The 20976-nt window shown below is 42.8% G+C and overlaps 1 protein-coding gene and 1 long non-coding RNA gene across 8 annotated transcripts in view; one reads left to right on the forward strand and one right to left on the reverse strand.

Moving 5' to 3' along the window:
* cdk5rap2 (CDK5 regulatory subunit associated protein 2) overlaps window positions 1-20976 on the reverse strand; it is a 159572-nt gene that overhangs the window by 5361 nt on the left and 133235 nt on the right. For all 7 annotated transcript variants that reach the window (XM_059993982.1, XM_059993981.1, XM_059993978.1 and 4 more), the window contains 8 exons: window positions 19648-19837; window positions 18948-19060; window positions 15842-16102; window positions 13233-13355; window positions 9303-9541; window positions 5680-5826; window positions 889-1027; window positions 234-280 (listed from right to left, as the gene is read on the reverse strand). In XM_059993982.1, the coding sequence (XP_059849965.1) occupies window positions 234-280; window positions 889-1027; window positions 5680-5826; window positions 9303-9541; window positions 13233-13355; window positions 15842-16102; window positions 18948-19060; window positions 19648-19837 (1259 nt within the window). The remainder of the gene's footprint in view (window positions 1-233; window positions 281-888; window positions 1028-5679; window positions 5827-9302; window positions 9542-13232; window positions 13356-15841; window positions 16103-18947; window positions 19061-19647; window positions 19838-20976) is intronic.
* Window positions 5833-12536, forward strand: LOC132407460 (uncharacterized). The gene is made up of 2 exons (XR_009516481.1): window positions 5833-8872; window positions 11927-12536. It is a non-coding gene; the product is annotated as an uncharacterized LOC132407460 (long non-coding RNA).

The raw sequence follows: 20976 nt of genomic DNA on the forward strand, positions 1-20976 counted from the left end.
TTACAACAGCTTACATCGTGGCCTCAATAAAAGTTCAAAAGAAAACACAACAAAGTACTCCTGTCATCTCTACAGCTGTGTCAAACCTGTGAGATTCCTCACCAATGCAAAGAAGGGTAAAAATGTTATCAGAATTTCAAACAATTGGGTTTATTTTATCAATGGTTACCATCAAGTTCTGTTCTACAATTGATGAAAATTTAAGTTTATCAGTTTCTGAACTTGCCACTCACCTCCAAATTTCCTCTCGCTTTCTTCAGTACATCATGTGTCAGTGACACTAGGAGGGAAAGAACATTTTCATTAAAATTAAACCCCACTTGGAGTACTGTGCTTAGTTCACTACAGGAAGGATGTGAATGCTATAGAGAGAGTGCAGAGGAGATATACAAGGATGTTGCCTGGATTGGAGAGTGTGCCTTATGAGAATAGTTTCAGTGAACTTGGCCTCTTCTCCTTGGAGTGACAGAGGATGAGAGGTGACCTGATAGTAGGGGTGTAGATGATGTGAGGCATTAATTGTGTGGATACCTGAAGCTTTTCTCCAGGGCTGAAAAGACCAGGTGGCATAGTTTAAGGTGCTTGCAAGTAGGTATGCCGGGAAGGGGGTGGGGGGGGCACATCAGAGATAAGTTTTTCACACAAAGAGTGGTGGGTGTGTGGAATGCACTGCCAGTGACAGTGGTAGAGGCAGGCACAATAGGGTTGTTTAACAGACTCTTAGATAAGTACAGGGAACTTAGAAAAAATACAGGGCTATGCTGTAGGGAAATTCTAGGCAGGTTCTAGAGTAGGCTGCATGGTAAAGGATGGCTCAGGACAGATACTGATGCCTCATTAGTGAATGGTTAACCCGAGGGGGAGGGACAGCTCAGGACTGATACTGACGCTGATCGATGATCATTTTCTCCATGCCCTCCTTCAGCTGGTTGGTCGTTCGGAGACGTTTCACTGTGCCATGGAGAAGCTTCTCTTGTTCTGTCAGCTTCTTTCGCAGCCGAGAGACCTCGTCCTTCACAACCTTCTCCTGAAAGTGAGAAAATAATTAAATGCACCTTCTGTCTGTTTGTATTTCTGCAACTTCCATTGTTAGTAAGGAGTAAAGCAAGGAATACAGACATTATCTGTGAACATCCATAATTTGGATCTCTCTGAATGCACTGAAGGTGGCCTGACTGATATCAGCAAGGATGTTTATTGTTTATCCACTCCATACGTTTGATTGAATTTTGCATTGATGTGCAGAAAGAAGAAGAATAGCCCTTAACTCAGCAGTGGAGTTATCGGGGCACCGTCATGACAGTGCTTCCGTACCAAGCTATTCTTGTTTTTATGAGGTCGAGTTGCTAGCTTGACACTCAACACAACTTGGACTCGAACTCAGGAACCTTTGCTCCGGAGTCCGGTGCTGATATTATTGCACCACCAGGCGGGACAATAATGTGCAGAAACCCACCCCATATTTGGCTTTCAGTTTCTTTACAGTTCTTCCCTTCCCCTTAGCCTACAATTTCTAAAACGTTCCAGGTACAAAACTAATATAACAACTCCCTCAACACAATAATGTAGCTAGACTCAATTTATCTCCAATTAATTACTTTCTGGTTGGGGGCAAGATAAATTGGAAACAATCAAAAACACTTAGCAAGTTAGCATGTTCTGATGAAGGGTGGGACGAAGGGTGTGTTTTGTGCTGTACTGTTCTATGACTCTACTCCAGAATCAATCTATCCCTTCCCTCCCACATAACACTATCTTTACTATTTTTCCCAACATATTGATGTAGTCATAAAGAAGGCAAAACAGCAGCTATACTTTATTAGGAATTTGAAGCGATTTGGCATGTTAACAAATATGCTCAAAAACTTCTATAGTTGTACCGTGGAGAGCATTCTGACAGGCTGCATCACTGTCAGGTATGGAGGAGCTACTGCACAGGAATGAAAGAAGCTGCAGAAGGGTGTAAATCTAGTCAGCTCCATCTTGGGCACCAGCCTACAAAGTACCCAGGACACCTTTAGGAAGTGGTGTCTCAGAAAGGCAGCGTCCATTATTAAGGACCCCCAGCACCCAGGGCATGCCCTTTCTCACTGTTACCATCAGGTAGGGGGTACAGAAGCCTGAAGGCACACACTCAGTGATTCAGGAACAGCCTCTTCCCCTCCGCCATCCAACTCCTAAATGGACTTTGAAGTTTTGGACACTACCTCACTTTGTTAAAATATACAATATTTCTGTTTTTGCACATTTTAAAATAATCTATTCAATATACATAATCGATTTACTTGCTTATTTATTATGTTTTACTTTATTTACTATTATTTTTTCTCTCTGCTAGAATATGTATTGCATTGAACCGCTGCTGCGAAGTTAACCAATTTTACATCACATGCTGCTGATAATAAACCTTATTCTGATTAATCCCTGTGCCTATCTAAACAGCCTCTACCACCACCCCTGGCAGTGTGTTCCACACACCCAGCACTCCATGAAAATAATCTACCCTGGGGGCAAGCAGAATTGATGCTGGTAATGTCTAAAGACCAGATAGAAAACTCACTAGAAAGGTTGGGTTCACGCTTGGCTACAATCTGGATTCTCTTGAGTTAGTGGTGGAGAGGGGGTCACTAAGCAAACCGTTAGCCACGATGGACAATCTGGCACATCCTTTCCATGACCTACTGAATAAGTAGTGGTGCACCCTTTTGAACACTCATTCAGCTCTGCTGTCACAAGGACTGTTACAGAAAATCTTTCCTACCAAATGAAATAGGCATATACAACATTTCATCTGTGTGACAGAACACACATCATAGAACAATAGTCTGTTTTATTATTCTGTACTTTATTTAAGTCTGCACACTGCTAAATGTGTTTTTAAATGTTGTTGCTGTAATGAAAAAATTTCCCACTCAGGATCAATAAAGCATTTATTATTATTATTTAAACTTTCCTCCAATCACTTGAAAGTTAAGCTTTCTTGAATCAGCCATTTCCACCCTGGGAAAAAGGTGCTGGCTACCCACTTGACCAATGCCACTTACCTTATACCCCCAAAAGATGAATATATTCTCTCAGGAGAATGCAGAGTCACACCGAGTAATACAAGCAATCAGTGTCCCAGTACACTTTGCTTCTCCCAAACAGAAATAAACAAACTCAAGCAATTAATTTCCTAACTAAATTATTTCATATTGAAACCTTCTCTGAACTATCACCCTTTTTCTGTGATCAGGTAAAATCTCTTATATGTTGGCTCAGTACATCTGATGATCGACTGGATACACATTAAACATCCTGACAGCAGCTTACTTATCTCAGCCTTGCTATTTGTTCAGACTTAATACTGCATTCAAGGATAACACCACAAAGTGATCTGCATTTTGACTGTTTATTCCTCTCCATAAATGCTGCCTGACCTGCTTAATTCCTCCAGTATTCAGTGTGTGTTACTCTGGAATTTCCAGCAGCTGCAGAATCTCTTGCGGATTTGATTATCTCCTCATCAATCTCACATCCCAGTGAGTGAATTAAACTCCAAACCGATCATTCTAGAAGTGGTTTAATGTGTTTACAGTGCTGTGATTGGTGTCATGGATGTAGAGGACTGAGTGGGTGTCAGCAAGAATGGTTGATCATATTAACTACCTGAAGAAACTTTGAAGATGGTATGAAGTTCTTGTTTTCAAAGCCTTTGGGTACTTCCTACAAGGGAGCCTTGGGGAACGGAAGTTTGCAGGGTGGATGATGATAGTGTCCGCAATGTTTGTCCTGGTACTGTACATGTACAAATCCTGTAGTGATGGTAGACTGTTTGAATGTGAGGCAGAAAGGGCCAAATTAACGTACTGGATTAGGTTCACAGATAAAAAAACTAACCAAGGGGTTATGCACAGAGGCTGCGGATGCTGGATACTGAAAATGTTTCTGTGCTGCACAATTCATTAAAACAGATCAGCTCTATCACTTTGTGCATTAGCTGATTGAATTTATTTTCCCCCATATGATCGAACAAAACTCACAGTCTACATTGTTCAGTACTAAATCATTTCTCTACCACAGTTAGTGTTAACATTTTACAGAGCCAGCAGCATGCACTCAGTTCCCTCCTGTGTCTGTATATTTGCCCCTTGACCACATAGTTTTCCTCTGGATTAGTGGTCACCAACCTTTTTAAGCCCAAGATCCCCTACCTCACCCTTAGTGAAAGGCAAGATCAACCCCAGATCGATTAGTTACACACATGCGCACTGGGGCAGAAAAGACGGGAAGTAAAACCCTGCAACCCAGAAGTAGAAATAATGTATAAACACCAGGGGTCACCACCTTTTTTTTGCACCCAGAAGTAGAAATAATGTATAAACACCCCAGGGGTCACCACCTTTTTTTTGCACCGTGGACCAGTTTAATATTGACAATATTCTTGAGGACCAGCCGATGGGGGGGCGGGGTGGTGGTGGTGGTGTTAAACACAACCAGAATACAGCGATACTTGAAGCAGGTTCCTTATGTTCAGTCTATTCCACAATTTAGTTTTCGTGGCTCTCAGCACTTGCTTCTGTCCCACTTGCTCATGCTTTTTCCGCTCACAAAACTCATCGGGTATGTCTAAGTGCAGGGTGCTTAGACTCAAGGTACCGAAGCAGTTTTAAGTGCTTCATTGCCTCATTAGACAGCCTCCAAGCCCCAACTCCAGCCTCCCGCCCGCCTGTCACCAGATGCCTTGGCCAGTGCGGCTGGTCACAGGTGGGGGTGAGAGGACAAGGTCGGGTCCGGAGGTCCCTGTGCCGGGGCCACAGCGGTCGCAGTCCGGAGAGAGCGACTGACCAAGCAAGGAGTGTGATGCAGCGTGTGCCCGCCCTCCTTGTAGGATCTATCTGCCAACAAAAGTTTGGCTTGAGGGATGACTTTAAGTAGATAGCAGCGAGGTAGCTGCTCTGCTACTTATGAAACCCTGAGCCCGAATTAGGTTGTCTGCAAATATTTTAGCACCAAGTTCCCCACGAAATTCAGTGTGCTAAATAGGTTTAGAGGCAGCGCCCATCTGTCTGCGCTCCAGGCCAGTAGCATCGGCTCATCCCGCTGGCTGCGCGAGGCCGCCAGTTGCCCGAGGCCACCAGTGATCTCTGGCGTGAGGGTATTACTACGTTTAGGCGACTGATGATCTCATGTGCATTCAAGTTCAACAGTTGGTGTGACAGGGAATGAGGAAAGGTGCAGCTGACTCATATTGTTTCCTCGCGGCCCGGTGGTTGGAGACCACTGGAGTACACTGTGTAGTGCGGGGGAGCTACACGCATGCGCACTGGGCAGAAAGAATGGAACTAAAACCCTGCAACCCAGAAACAATCTCAACTGTGTGTGTGTGTGTGTGTGTGTGTGTGTTTGTTTATTTATTTATTCGGGATTTACTGGGAAAGTCTCAAAGATCGACCAGTCGATCGTGATCGACGGGTTAGCGACCACTACTCTGGATGCTGCAGTGCTGCAGTTTCCTTGCACATTCCAAAAATATGAGGTTGGAGGTAGTATGTTGTGGGCATGAGAAGTAGAATCTTTAAATCTTTGCTGAACAATGAGGAGTTTAACATAAAATCTAGGTATAATTATGAGATTAGATTTAAAACAAATGTCCTACACGCCAAAGGATTTTCTAAAGACATTGTTGTGGATTTCTACCTGCTGATGCTGACTAGCAGAGTGGGCAGCCGGGGTGGGCAGGGACACCCTCCAGAAGAGCTTTAGTAAGCGTCCTGCTTCCTCGAGCACTTGCTGCATGCTGCTTACATTTGATGACAAGTCCTTCAGCAAAGGTTCAACAGCACCCTGGAAGATGCAGCGGAGTTGGGGGAGGAAAGAGAAGGGAAACAAGACAAGCAGGTTAGAAACAACTTCATTAAAATCAATTCCAAGCACAAATCGTGAAGAAAAAAGGTGGCTACTTAGGCAAATGTGAAAAGATACATTGGAAACATACTTTAAAGCCCAAGAGGCTGTGAGTGCCAGACAGTGTGGAAACCCCCACACTGGTACAGGCAAGTGAAACATGAGGAAATCCTGAGGGACGTTGTAGAGACTGATGGTAGATCTGGTAACTGGCACCATTTCACATTACTCCGAGCAGTCAGATACAATGATATATACTGGCAATAACTATTCACAACGAAATCTGCACTATAGGCAGTTGTGAGACATCGGGCAAGGAAAAAAGTCACATAAAAAAATCTACGATCTGTATTTTTACTGTATTCTATGCTACTATTAAGGTAAGGGTAAAAAACAATGGACATAGGTTGAAAGTGAGAAGAAAGGGTTTTAAAGGGGCTTTGAGGATAACCGTTTCATTTTTATTTAAATGCAGGGAATCAGAAACAATTTGTATTTAAATGGATACTATTTAAATTATACAGATTGTAATCAGAGCTTTCAACCCAACTGGTCCATATTAACCAAGCTGCCTATCTGAGCTCATCTGATTTGCCTGTGATTGACTCACATCCCCCTAAACGTGTCCAAATGTCAGCGTAACTGACATTCCATCCAAGACCTGTAGTGTGAACGGCAACCCTGCACATTCTGTCTCCTCCGTCTCTTTGCGCAAAAGAGCAAAAGCCTGAAAGCAAGTACCACCAGGCTCAAGGACAGCTTCCAGCCCGCTGCTATCAGACTTGTATGATAAGATGGATTCTTGGTCTCATGATCTACCTTGTTATGACCTTATACTTTGTTTCCCTGCACTACACACTTTGTGGCTTCTTCATGCTATTCTGCATTACTGTTGTTCTACCCATTTTAGCTCATGATCTAATCTGTATGAACAATATGTAAAACAAGCTTTTCCCTGTATCTCAGTACATAACATTTAACCAATACCTTAGGCAGAGAGTCGGTATAAATGGGTGTTTCTCCTGTTGTCAGTCTGTGGTCAGTAGGGTGCCACAGGGGTCGGTGCTGGGCCTGCAGCTGTTTTACCATTTACGTTGATGATTTGTAAGAGGGGAATGAGTGTAGCGTAGCAAAATTTGCTGATGACACTAAACTGAGTGGAAAAGCAAATTGTACAGAGGATGTGGAGAGTCTACAGAGCGATATAGATAGGTTAAGTGAGTGGGCCAAGGTCTGGCAGATGGAATACAACGTTAGTAAATGCGAGATCATGCACTTTGGAAGGAATAATAGAAGAGCAGATTATTATGTAAATGGTGAAAGATTGCAGCATGCTGTTGTGCAGAAGGACTTGGGAGTGCTTGTTCATGAATTGCAAAAAGTTGGCTTGTAGGTACAACAGGTTATTAAGAAGGCAAACGGAACATTGGCCTTCATTGCTAGAGGTATTGAATTCAAGAGCAGGGAGGTCATGCGGTAACTATACAGGGTACTTGTGAGGCCACACCTGGAGTACTGTGTGTAGTTCTGGTCTCCATACTTAAGGATATACTGGCTTTGGAGGCAGTGCAGAGGAAGTTCACCAGGTTGATTCCAGGGATGAAGGGGTTAACCTATGAGGAGAGTGAGTCATCTGGGACTATTCTCTCTAGAGTTCAGAGAACAAGAGGGGATCTTATAGAAACATACAAAATTTTGAAAGGGATAGATGAGATAGAAGTAGGAAAGTTGTTTCCATTGGTAGGTGAGACTAGAACTAGGGGACATTGCCTCAGGATTCAGGGGAGAAAATTTAGGATGGGATGAGGAGAAACTGTATTTCCCAGAGAGTGGTGAATCTGTGGAATTCTCTGCCCAGACAAGCAGTTGAGGTTTCTTCACTAAATATATTTAAGAAACAGTTAGATAGGTTTTTACATAGTAAGAGAATTAAGGGTTACGGGGAAAAGGCAGGTAGATGGAGTTGAATTTACGGACAGATCAGCCATGATCTCATTGAATGGCGGGGCAGGCTCAGCTCGATAGACTGGATGGCCTACTTCTGCTCCTATTTCTTACACTCTTCTAACCTCTTCCACTTCCTCTGGCTGCTCGCTCCATATACACATAGTGTGGGTAAAGCCTCACCTCTCAGGCCCCCTTTGAATCTTTACCCTCGTCTTAAAATTACACCGCCTGGTTTTAGACAAGGCGAGGCATGGAAGGCTACAGTCTTGATGCAAGCAAATAAGGTTAGTGTGCTAGGCAGAAAGGTTGGCATGGAAGCAATCAGCAAAATGGCCTGATTCTGTGCTGTACATATGACCATGAGCAAAATGATTGAAAAACAAACCTCAAACAAGAGAAAATCTACAGATGCTGGAAATCCAAGTAACACATACAAAATGCTGGAGGAACTCAGCAGGCCAGGTAGCATCTGTGGAAAAGAGTACAGTTGATATTTTGGGCCTTGGCCCTTCATCAAGACTTCCATCATTCCATAGTTGCTACCCGGCCTGCTGGGTTCCTCCCAACATTTTGCGTGTGCTGCTTGAGAAACAAACATCGGGTGTTATCAATTGAAAGGCAATTTAGGACAGATTTTCCCCCGGTTAGGAGAGTCCAAAACCAGTGGGCATAGGTTTAGGGTGAGAGGGGAGAGATTCAAAACAGACCTGAGGGTCAATTTCTTTCGGCAGAGAGTGGTGAGTATATGGAACAAGCTGCCAGAGGAAGTGGTTGAGGCAGGTACAATGGTATTGTTTAGAAGCACTTGGATTGGTACATGGAGAGGTGGATCTAGGAGGGAAATGAGCCAAACACAGGAAATTGGGACTAGCTGAGTGGGCACCATAGTCTGCATGGGCTTGTTGGGCTGAAGGGCCTGTATCTGTAATGTATTCCTGTGGCTGTAATGGAAAAGCACATGAAATGGACTTCTGTTAATCATTAAGTTTTAATTTCTGTTCCACAGGTGTGCTGACACTTGAATGCTCTTCCTTCTGAGGTTGGTTGAGAATACAACTAGAGGTCATGGGTTAAGGGTGAAAGGTGAAATGTTTAAGGAAAGACAAGGGGGAACTTCTTCGCTCAGAAGGTGGTGAGAGTGTGGAACAAGCTGCCGGTGCAAGTTAAGGTCGCAGGATTGATTTCAACATTTAAGAGAAATTTGGATAGGAGGATTATGGAGGGCTATGGTCTGGGTGCAGGTCAATGGAATTTGGCAGAATAATAGTTTGGCATGGACTAATGGACCAAAAGGCCTGTTTCTGTGCTGTAGTGCTCTATGACTCTATGTTGGAAAGTTAAAGTGGTTAGGAGTTGCCATTCTGTGCTGAGTGAACACAGAGAGAGACAGACTAGTCCAGCAGCTTCATCCGCACTAATCCTGAACAGCACTGTACGTCAGAGCTGCATAACCAGTAAACCTGCTTTACCATTGCCGCAGTACTCTGGCACGCTGCCGCTCCAAGGCGAGTGTCCATTCCATGCAGCAAGGAGCGGCCCTCAGAGAGATGCTTGCGGAGTGCAGTGTAATCGTCCAGTAGACCAAGTACACACAGTCCATCTCTGTCCGCCCATATCCGACGAGCTGGTTTGTGTGATAAGCTTCCCACCAAGCTCTCGGTGTAGTGGGAGCAGCTGTCAGAATCATCTTTCGGCAGGACTTTGATACCTAATGTGAAAGTTCAGAGAATACACACTTAATGATGATAATGATGCCACTACAGCATAGCAGCTAGCAAAATGCTATTACAGCCAGGACAGGGGTGGTCCACAGTCCAGAGTTCAATTCTGGCACTGTTTTGTGAGGAATCTCTACATCCTTCCCATGGAATGTGTGGATTTTCCCCAGATGCCCTGGTTTCCTCCAAGCATCCAAAGACCATTAAACGTAGGAGCAGAATTAGGCCATTCAGCCCATCAAGTCTGCTCTGCCATTTCAACAAGGCTGATCCATTTCCCTCTAAACCTCAATCTCCTGCCTTCTCCCAGTAACCTTTTATGCCCTGACTAATCAAGAACCAATCAGCCTCTGCCATAAATACACCCAATGACCTGGGCAGCACAGCTACCTGTGGCAATGAATTCGACAGATGCCTATGGCACAGATCACCACCCTCTTGTTAAAGAAATTTTTCATCATCTATGTTATAACTGGACGTCCCTCTTCTGAGGTTGTGCTCTCCAGTTCTAGACTCCCCTGCCACAACTTCTTCACATCTGTTTGATAAGGTTCAATGAGATCCTCCCTTATTCTTCTGAATTCCAGCAAATACAGGCCCAGAGTTACCAAATGCTCCTCACATAACCATTTCATTCCTAGAATCATTTTCATGAACCACCTTTGAACCCTCTCCAATGTTAGCATAGCCTTTCTTAGATAAGAGGCACAAAACCGCTCAAATACTCCAAGTGAAGCTCCCTAATGCTTTATAAAGCCTCAGCATTACCTCCTTCTAGCCCTCTTGAAATGAATGCTAACATTGCATTTACCTTCCTCACCACTGACTCAATCTGCAAGTTAACCTTTAATGAATCCTGCACCAGGACTCCAAGCCTTCCTGCACCTCGAAGTTTTGAATTTTCTCCCCGTTTATAAAATAATCTACCCTTTTATTTCTTCTATCAAAGTGCACGACCACACACTTCCTGACACTGCATTCCATCTGCCACTTCTTTGCCCATTCTTGTAATCTATCTAAGTCCGTATGCAGTTCCCCTGCTTCCATAATGCTACCTGCCCCTCCACCCATCTTCATATCGCCTGAAAACTTGTGGTCACAAAGCCATCAATTGTGTTATCTAAATCACTGACATATAACTTAAAATGAAGAATTCCCAACACCAATTCCTGCAGAACACCACTACTCACCGGCAGACAATTAGAAAAGCCTCTCTTTATTCTGCTTCCTGCCAATAAACCGATGGACTAACAATGCTTTCTTGTAATACCATGGGCTAATCTAATCTTGTTAAGCAGCCTCATGTGCAGCATCTTATCAAAGGCCTTGTGAAAATTAAAGTACACAACATCCACCAATTCTCCTTTGTCTATCCTGCCTGTTATTTCTTCAAAGAACACCAACAGATTTGTCAAGCAGGCTACTAAAAGCTTCCCAATCCTGTACATTCCCACTCATTTTTCCCCTATTATATGCCCTCTCGTTTGCTTTAAAGTTGGCTTTGACTTCCCTTGTCAGCCATGGTTGCATCATCCATCATCCTGCCTTACTACTACTACTACTTTAGGATGTGTCTATCCTGCACCTTCCGAATTGTTTGCAGAAACTTCAACAATTGTTGCTTTGCCATCATCCCTACTAGTGTCCCCTTCCAATCAACTTTGGCTGATTTCTCTCTCATGCCTCTGTAATTTTCTTTCCTCCATTGTAATTTGTAAACCACACCCTGGCTACTGTTCAGAGTCCTTAAATGACTCCCATCAGGGTATTTTTACCCTTGCAGTTTCTTAACTCTACCCACAAGGATTCTACATCTTCCAACCCTATGTCATCTCTTTCTAAGGATTTTTTTTTTTTTAACCAACAGAGCCTCTCTGCTTCCCTACCTGTCCTTCCAATATGCGCATCCTTGGATGTTAAGCTCACATCTATAACCATCTTCCAGCCATAATTCAGTGATGCTTACAATGCAATCTCTAACTGTGCTACAAGACCATCCATCTTATTCTGCATACACTGTTCTTTCAAATAACACCTTTAGTCCCATATTCATCACCCTTTGATTTTGTCCCTCTGTTGCACTCAACTCAACCCACTGACTGCAATTCTGCCCTATCATCTGCCTGCCCTCCCTGACAGTCTCACTACACTGCCTCTACTGCACAGATGTATGGGGTAGGTTAGTTTTGTGATTTGGTTAGGTTTAAATGGGTTTGTCAGGGGTTACAGTGGCAGTATGGCTCAAAGGACTGGAAGGGCCAACTCGGTGCTGTTATGGCTAAATAAATTTTTTTTTAAACTCCATGATGGAAATCAGAAATTAAAATGTTGGAAATATTCATCAAAGTTTAAATTCCTCTGTGTTATCATTTCAGAGGATCTGTCTTGGGCCCAGGACACAAGTGTCTTTACAAAGAAAGCAAGGCAGGAAGGAAGATTTGGCATGTCATCTAAAACTTCGACTAACGTCAATGGATATACGGTGGAGAGTATACTGAGTGGTTGCATTGCAGTCCGGTAAAAAGCCTACAAAAAATTAGTGGATACTGCCCAGTCCATCACAGATACATCCCTCCTCACCACTGAGCGCAGTTGCAGGAAAGCAGCATCCATCATCAGGGGCCCCCATCACGCAGGTCACACTCTCTTTCCGCTGCTGCAATCAAAAAGGACTTGCACCACCAAGTCTCAGGACTTGCACCACCAGGTTCAGGAACAGTTCTTACCCTTCAAACATGAACCAGTGGTGATAAGTTTACTCAGCTTCACTCACTCCATCACTGGATTGTTCACACAACCAATGGACTCTTCATCTCACGTTCTCAATATTTATTGCTTATTATTATTTTTTGTTTCTTTGTATTTACTGTGAATGCCCACAAGATAATGATCTTGGGGCATTCACAGTATCTTGGGGAAATGGTGACATTTATACACTTTGATAATAAATTTAACTTTGAACTCTGAATTCAGGTTGCAATGGTGGACAGGACTGACGGCTCTGATCATTGACCTTGCATGACAACTGATCGAAGTAAGCTTGACCATATACAGTACTTTGAATATTTTCTTTTGGTTTTAAAAGAAACACATTCATAGAACAGTACAGAAACCATTCCCTCCTGCATACCCTCCATTTTCCTATTAACCATGTGCCTATCTAAGAGTCTCTTAAATGTCCCTAATGTATCTGCCTCTACCACCACCCCGGTAAAGCATTCCACACACCCAGACGCTAAAAAAATTACCTTAGACATTTCCCCCCCCCCCATACTTTCCTCCAATAACCTTAAAAATATGCCCCTCACATTAGCCAATTCCACCCCGGGGACAAAGTCTTTGGCTGTCCATTTAATCTATGCCTTTTTATCATTTTGTACACTTATCAATCTCCTTCACAAGCATTATTTTTTGTGTGATTTATTTAATTGGATTCTCTTTATCTAGTTTTAGGCCGTACATGAAGATCTAATCACATTTTAAGTAATATTTATGCAGAAATAGAGAAAGTTCTACACCACTGTAACTCTCTCACAACAGAGGTCAGTGGTCTAAGGACCGCATTGCACTGCACAGATTTTGTTGTAGCCATTCTGCTACATCTTCTGTACACTGACTGTAGACAGGAAAAGCTTTTCACTTCTTTACCTCTAGCATCTAACGGTTCACACTTTCACATACCTGGGATAGCGAACGACGAACTTTCAGAGGCTGTGCCAACATTTGCAGATCTGGGCAGCGTTGGGAACCCATGGGACTGGAAGTTTTCTTTACTCTCCTCTGCTGAAGAGTCAGCTTCAGAATCTGAAACAGAACACAGGCAACAACAGTATGAACATGTAAACCGGCACTGTAGATCAATAGGGCTGTCACAGCACAGGAGGGCAGTTCCCTTAGTGGCTCCCAGTAGAACAAGACTTCCCTTGTAGCTATGAGCATTAATCATTATTCCTTTAGTGAACTATTAATTTTTGGAATTTATAGTAACTTATGTATTGAACAGTATTGTTGCTGCAATAAATAAAAATTACAAAAAATTATTATAAACTTCAAGGGGATGCCTCAAAAAGGTAGGATCTATCTTTGAGGACCCCATCACCCAGGACAGACACTCTTCTCAGGGAGCCTGAAGACACACACTCAACATTTCAGGAACAGCCTCTTTCCCTCTGCCATCAGATTTCTGAAGGGAGAATGAACTTATGTACACTCAATCAATTCTTCCTCTTTTTGCACTGCTTATTTAATATAGATTTTTAAAAATATATTTATCATTGTAATTTATACCTTTTCGCTACGTATTGCAATGTACTGCTGCCGGAAATCAACAAATTTTACAACATGTGCCAGTGATATTAAACCCAATTCTGATACTGCATTAGGGTGATAATAAACCTTATCAATATCCCTGACAAATATTCTCATTTGAATTCACTGATTAACGGTTTCCTTCACCCCAATTCCACATCTCATCTACCGACAAACATTTCATTCCCCACCTCTTGCCCAACATATGTCACAACGGCAAATCTACTCTGTTTACCATTGAGATCAGCTCCTAGTAATCCCAGGAATGTTGTACAGGAGGGAAAGGCTGAATAGCTTAGGACTTTATTTACTGGAACGTACAAGATTGAGGGGAGATTTGATAGCCGTACACAAAATTATAAGAGCTATAGATAAGGTAGGTACAAGCAGACTTCTTCCACTGAGGTTTGGGGAGACTAGAACTAGAGGTCATTGGTTAAAGGTGAAATGTTTAAGGGGAACAAGAGGGGAAACTTCTTCACTCAGAGTGTGGGGAAAGCGTGGAATGAGCTGTCAATACAAGTGGTTGATGTGGGTTCAATTGCAACATTTAAGAGAATTTTGGAGAAGTACTTGGATGGGAGGATATTGGAGAGCTATGGTCCAGGTGCAGGTCGATGGGACAAGGCAGAATGGACTAGATTGGACGAACGGCCTGTTTCTGTGCTGTAGTGCTCTATCTCTAAGGGGAGGAGAATATAGCTACACCACTTTAAAAACACTTAGCAAAGCGCAACAGAGTTGTAGTAGTTAGTGTGGTGCTAACAGAGCTCGGGGCATTCCGGAGTTTGGAGTTCAAACCCGGTGCCGTCTGCAGGAAGTTTGTCTGTTCTCCTCATGATTATGTGGGTTTCCTCCAGGTGCTCCTGTTTCTTCCCACGTTCCAAAGGTGTACAAATTAGTAGGTTAATTGGTCATTGTAAATTGTCCTGTGATTTGTTTATTTGTTGTGTACCATGTCGTATGATGTGGGCAATCATGGTCTTTTCATGACCATGATTGTTTATTGGCAAATATTTCTACAGAACTGATTTGCCATTGACTCCTTCCAGGCTGTGTCTTTCCAAGATGGGTGACCCCATGGCTTCACGTGACCCTGATTGGGGCCTAAGCAGGAGCTACACCTTGCCAAAGGGTGACCTACAGGCTAGCAGAGGGAAACAGCACATTACACCTCCTTCAGTATAGACATATCTCCATCTTGACCCGTGTGATTCGGCTGGGGTTAAATAGGTGGGTTTCTGGGTTGGAAAGGCCCTTTTAGCACCATATCTCTGAAGAAAAAATGCAACCACTCTCAAATACAGCTGAAGTTTTCTGTCAACCCACTGACTAATCTGTGGACTGCCTGTAACTGGCTTTCAAAGCAAACTAAATAAATATTGAGGGTCCTCAAAGGGATGACAGACAGGACTGCTCCACCAGGGGATTGGTTTGGGCCATATGACCTCTTTCTGTGCTTTAATAAGGTTAGTCAAGAGAATTTTAGATACAAGCTTCCAAACCAACCCTAATCCCTGCTTTTGCCACAGATGTTTTATTTAGAGATTCAGCATGGAACAAGCTCTTTTAGCCCACCGAGACGAACCACCCAGCAACCCACCTATTTAACCCCGGCCTAATCACGGGACAATTTACAATGACCAATTAACCTGCAAACTGGTATGTCTTTGGACTGTGGGAAGAAACCAGAGCACCCGGAAGAAACACATGTGATCTGGGTCTCTGGTGCTATAAATTGTTATGGCAACTGCTACACAACTGTACCATGTCCAGAGGAGAGACTACCTACCCTGAACATCTCCCACTTTTACTCTGACAATTTCTATCCTGTGTCAAATTAAAAACAAGCCTCAAATTAGTTTCTGAATATTATGAAAAGATGTTCCCCAGTTTTATTCATCCAAGTTGGAACTTGATACAAGGCCTACAAAAAGAGAGATAACAGGTTTTGTTTCCACACAAGGGTCACTGCAGTTTACCTCGATACAGTTGTCTCACTCCAGCACTCCTGTGACTCCTTGACAAGAGATAGTTTATATTAATAGTGGAAGGGCTGCCTTCATTTCTCAGCTGTCCTTTCCGAAGCTGTTCTTCCAGCTTCTGACGTAGAGCAGTATTGGTTTGAATGCTTCGTTCCAGCTGAATTCGAAGGCAGCGAATCTCTGCCGTTAGATCACTCAGATCAGCAGCAGATCCCTGAAGATGGTTGAGTGATCCAGGGCTCGTAGGGTGTACAGGCTCTGTAGGATCAACAAGAGAAGCAGTTTCAAAAAACCACAGAAAGTCTAAATCCTTCATTTTCTTAAAAATTACACACATTTCATTTCAAAGGCTCTAATCTTGATATTAACATCTATGCTCATGTCATTCTATAGTTGCACAGTACAGGGCATACTAACAAGCTATATCACTGCATGGGATTGCAATAGACAGAAGGCTCGACAAAGGGTAGTCAAAGCTGTCCATCGCATCAACAGTACCAGCCTCCCGCCATCAAGGACGATTATATGAAAAGGTACCAGAAAAGATTCCAGTAGCATCTTGAAGGATCACACTGTTTGTCCCACTCCCATCAGGGAAGAGGCTACGTAGCATCCACACCAGGACCACCAGACTCAAAACAATTACTTTTCCCAAGCAGCAAGGCTGATCAACACCTCCACCCACTAACCCACCCCTCCACATTCCCAACCACCATTACTTTATTGTTACCAGTCAACATATACAAGCTATCTTATGCATTAATATTTATCGTGTCTTCTTTATCTTATTGTGTTTTATTTTGTGCTGCATCAGATCTGGAGTAACAATTATTTTCTTCTCCTTTACACTTGTGTATTGGACATTAACATCAATTTGAATTTGAATTTATTTAAATCTCACATCCATCCCACAACGCAAGGGAGTAAAAAATCTTTGTTACGACTGTCGCAATGTACATACATGTGAATTTATAAGCCTAATGGCTTGTAGAAAGAAGCTGTCCCATAGCCTGTTGGTCCTGGCTTTAATGCTGTGGTACCATTTGCCAGTTGGAAGCAGCTGAAACAGCTTATGACTGGGGTGACTGGTGTCCCCGATGATCGTCCATGCCTTTCTTACGTTGTAAATGTCCTCAATGGAGGGAAGTTCACGTCTACAGATGCGCTGGGCTGTCCATAGCATTCTCTGCAGTGCTCAGCGATCAAGGTTGGTGCAGTTTCTGTACCAGGCAGTGATACAGCCAGTCAGGATGCCCTCTATAGTGCCCCTGTAAAAGGTCTTGAGGAATTTGGGGGCTCATGCCAAACTTATTAATTCGCCTGAGACTGTTGTGCTTTTATTTGCCACACAGCCTGTGACATTAAACAATCTTGAAAAATTGGATCAATCTAGACCATGTTGTTCAACATCATTAAGTTGCAATTTTCCTTATAAAATATTACTGACCTAAGGGGTCAGAGTCAGATGGCGATGAAGAGGAATTACTTTTATGCAGTTCTTTAGAATTGACTACCCCAGACCTGTGCTGGCATAGTTACTGAACATATTTGAGGCACATTTGTTAGCGAGCTATTGCTTGCTTCTTTGAAGAGGAAGAGGATGAGAGGTGACTTGATAGAAGTTTAGAAGGTGAGAAGAATCATATATTGAGTGGACAGCCTGTACCTTTTCTCCATGGTGGAAATGGCTAACATGGAGTGGAGTTGGGGGGGCATAATTTTTGAGGTGATTGGAGTAAAGCACAACAGGGATGTCAGATGCAGGTTTTTTTAACCAACAGAGTGGTAAATGCATGGAACACCCGGTCGGTGGTCGGTGGTAGAGGCTGATACATTAGGAGCTTTTAAGAAATTCTTAGAGAGGCACATGAATGATAAAAAAAAATGGACGGCTATATGGAGGAGGAGAAGGTTAGACTGGTGTTAGAGCAGATTAACACGGCTACACAACACTGAAAGGCTTGAACTATTCTATGTTCACAGCAACATGCATTTAAATTACAACAGAATCAAGGAGTACGGAGGGAAAACAGGAAAGGGATACCAAGGGCTAGCCTGGATCAACTGTGATCTTACTGAATGACAAGAAGGCCAGAAGTGTTGAATGACCTCTATTCCTCAGCTTCCTACTTTAATAGATATGGTTTTCCTGTATGAGTAAAATTTCAAATTATCATAAGAAAGCACAAAGCCTGTCACCAATATTCTAGTCTGCAAAAAAAAACAGCTGTAGGGTCCTGATATTGTGACACAATATTTAAAATATTTTTCAGAAGATCGCTAGATTTGCTTTCTTCATATCAGCTTAATTATTAACTTCAATTTGGCCCATAAACTTTGTTTCAGAACTATGGGGGGGGCGGTGGGTTGCCAAGAACAAGGGATTATCTTGCTGAAAGGCTAACAGGGGAAAGGAGAGAGCACTATTTCTCTGCAGCTATTACATTTGACTAGGCATTTTGGTGTTTTATCTTGCTCTACATCAGTGCACTATGTAATCATTTGACCTGTATAAGCTTTTTGCTAGGTTGGTACATGCAACAATACCGTTGGTTTAGACAGAGTAACAGAGGAAGATCGTTCCAGTTTGTGGGTGACTTAAGGACTGGGGAGGTAGAATTAATGCAAAGGGCAGGAAACAGATCAGGAGGGAATACAAAGAACATCATACAGAGTATAAATCATCCAGAATTCATTGGTTACAGGAAACAGAGTCGAGTTGTCCAATGGTTGGATAGGCTTGAGGACAAAAGGAAGGCAAAGGCATTGACAGGTACCATTCTAATTCTGGCTTCTGTCCCCTTCCTTTCCAATCCTGATGAAGGGTCTTGGCCTGAAACATCGACAGTTTATTCCCCTCCTGAGCTGCTGAGTTCCCCCACTATTTTGTGTATGTTGCTCGGGATTTCCAGAGCCTGCATAATTTCATGTGTTAATGACATGCTAACAGGTAGCATACATTTGAAGGACATGGATAGGCAGGGATGTTACCATTAGTCAGACTCAAACAATAACCACTGTGCTTTTCTTCTCACTTTTGTTAAAAGTAAATCATGTCACGGCCTCGCAGGGTGGTGGTGTAAAGCTGTAACTGTAGAATTACCTGCTTTAGTTCCCTTTAGCTGCTCATATACCCGGAGTTCCACCTGCAGCGACTGCAGCAGCTCCTGATTCTCGGTGAAGAGCTGATGCTGCAAGTTCAGTTCTTGCTGCAGCCTGCAACACAAGCAGATTGATTGCTGAAACGCTGAAATTGTTATACCCTCCTTTACAGCTCCTTACAGCCGGTTCTAACAACTTTATTCACATTACTAAAACATTTAACCAGACAGATAAGAATAATGGTGTTGCTCAATGGCGTAGCAGTTAGTGTAATGCTTTACAGTGCCAGTGATTAGGGTTCCATTTCTGCTGGTGCCGAAATTGAGTCTGTAGACTCCCCCAATGACCGTGTAAGTTTTGTCCAAGAGAAATATGGGTTAGGATTAGTAAGTTGTGGACGCACTATGTTGGCGCAGGAAGCATGGCTCCCTGCACATCCTCAGTTGTTGATGCAAACAACATTTAACTGCATGTTTCCATCTACAGGCAAATAAAGCTAATTTTTAACAGTTATATTCAAACCTGAAGTAACCAACCTGTCCAAGACAACTATTAAACATCCACCCAGCAAATATGGGGAATTTTCAACTCTGTAACAAGATCAACTCAATAACTTTCATCCGGTCAAATTTTCCCCTACACTCAACAGGTTTATAATTTCTCCAGTTACACACCAGCTTGTAGCTGAATGTGACCTGTACCTGCTTATTTCTTCACGACTGTAGTGCAACTCATCCCTTAATTGTCTGTTTTCTTCATGGGAATTGTTAACTTTGAGCTGTAGTTGAGTACTTTCCCTCTTTACCCGCTCGCACTCGTTACGTAGGCGTTCGATGCTGGCTACCTTCTTTGACAGAGATTCCCTTAGTTTCCCATTTTCTCTCTGTTTGTCTGTAAAATAATTGTAAAAGTTCAGGCATCCTGTTAAATGTAAAATTCTGGCCTTTTCTGTATTTTGTGAAAATAATCTGAATTTTCAAGTGTTACAGTCCATACAGATATCACATTTCTAGAACGTAGAACAGCACAGCAGAGCACAGGCCTTTCAAACCATGATCTTGTGTCAACATAGAACAATCTAAACCTCCTCTCCATCTATTCCTCCATTTTTCTGTCATCCACGTACCTAGCTAAGAGTCTCTAAAAAGTGTCTGCCTCTACCATCAGCCCTGGCAGTACATTCCACGCATTCACCACTCTGAGCCCTCCTCTGACTTCTCCCCTATACTTTCCTTTAATCACCTTAAAATTATGCCCCACTTTGTCCCCATGGGGAAAATGCTGGCTGTACACCATGCAGTTTGTCAATAATACACACCCGTTATTAAATCACCTGTCATCCTCTTCAAATTTCTTCCTAAGCCATTTCACTTTCAATTCAAATCAAATCACTCAGCTATCATTAAAGAAAGACTAGATAAGCTGGGGCTTTCTTCCTTTGAGGGTAGGAGGTTGAGGTTGAGGGTGTTAAAATCATGATGGGGAGTAATAAGGTCAGCAGTCTTTTAAGGATTGGGGAATCCAAGATGCGTGCATAGGTTAAAGGCAAAAAGGAACAGATCTAAAATGGATCTGAGTGGCGCCATTTTCCACACAGAGGATGGTAGGCATGTAGAACGAGCCAAAGGAAGAGGCAATGGAGGGTAAAATTACAACTTTTAAAAGACATTTGAACAAATTCATAGATAGGAAAAGGTTTAGAGGGTTATGGACCAAATACAGGCAAACAGGACCAGCTCAGGTTGGCATCTTGATTGGCACAGACCATAAGACATAGGAACAGAATTAAGTCAGTCAGCTCATCAAGTCCATTCTGCAATTCTATAATTTATTATCCCTCTCAAACCCTGACCAATCAAGAACCCATCATCCTCTAGTTTAAGTATACTCAATGACTTGACCTCCAGTCACTTGTGGCAATGAATTCCACAGAATTCCCTTTGGCTAAAGAAATTCCTCTAATCTTTGTTCCAAAGGGACATTCTTGTATTCAGAGTCTGTGCCCTCAGGTGTTAGATTCTCCCACTACA

This window comes from Hypanus sabinus, chromosome 18 (genome assembly GCF_030144855.1).
Source record: "Hypanus sabinus isolate sHypSab1 chromosome 18, sHypSab1.hap1, whole genome shotgun sequence".
NCBI lineage: Eukaryota > Metazoa > Chordata > Chondrichthyes > Myliobatiformes > Dasyatidae > Hypanus > Hypanus sabinus.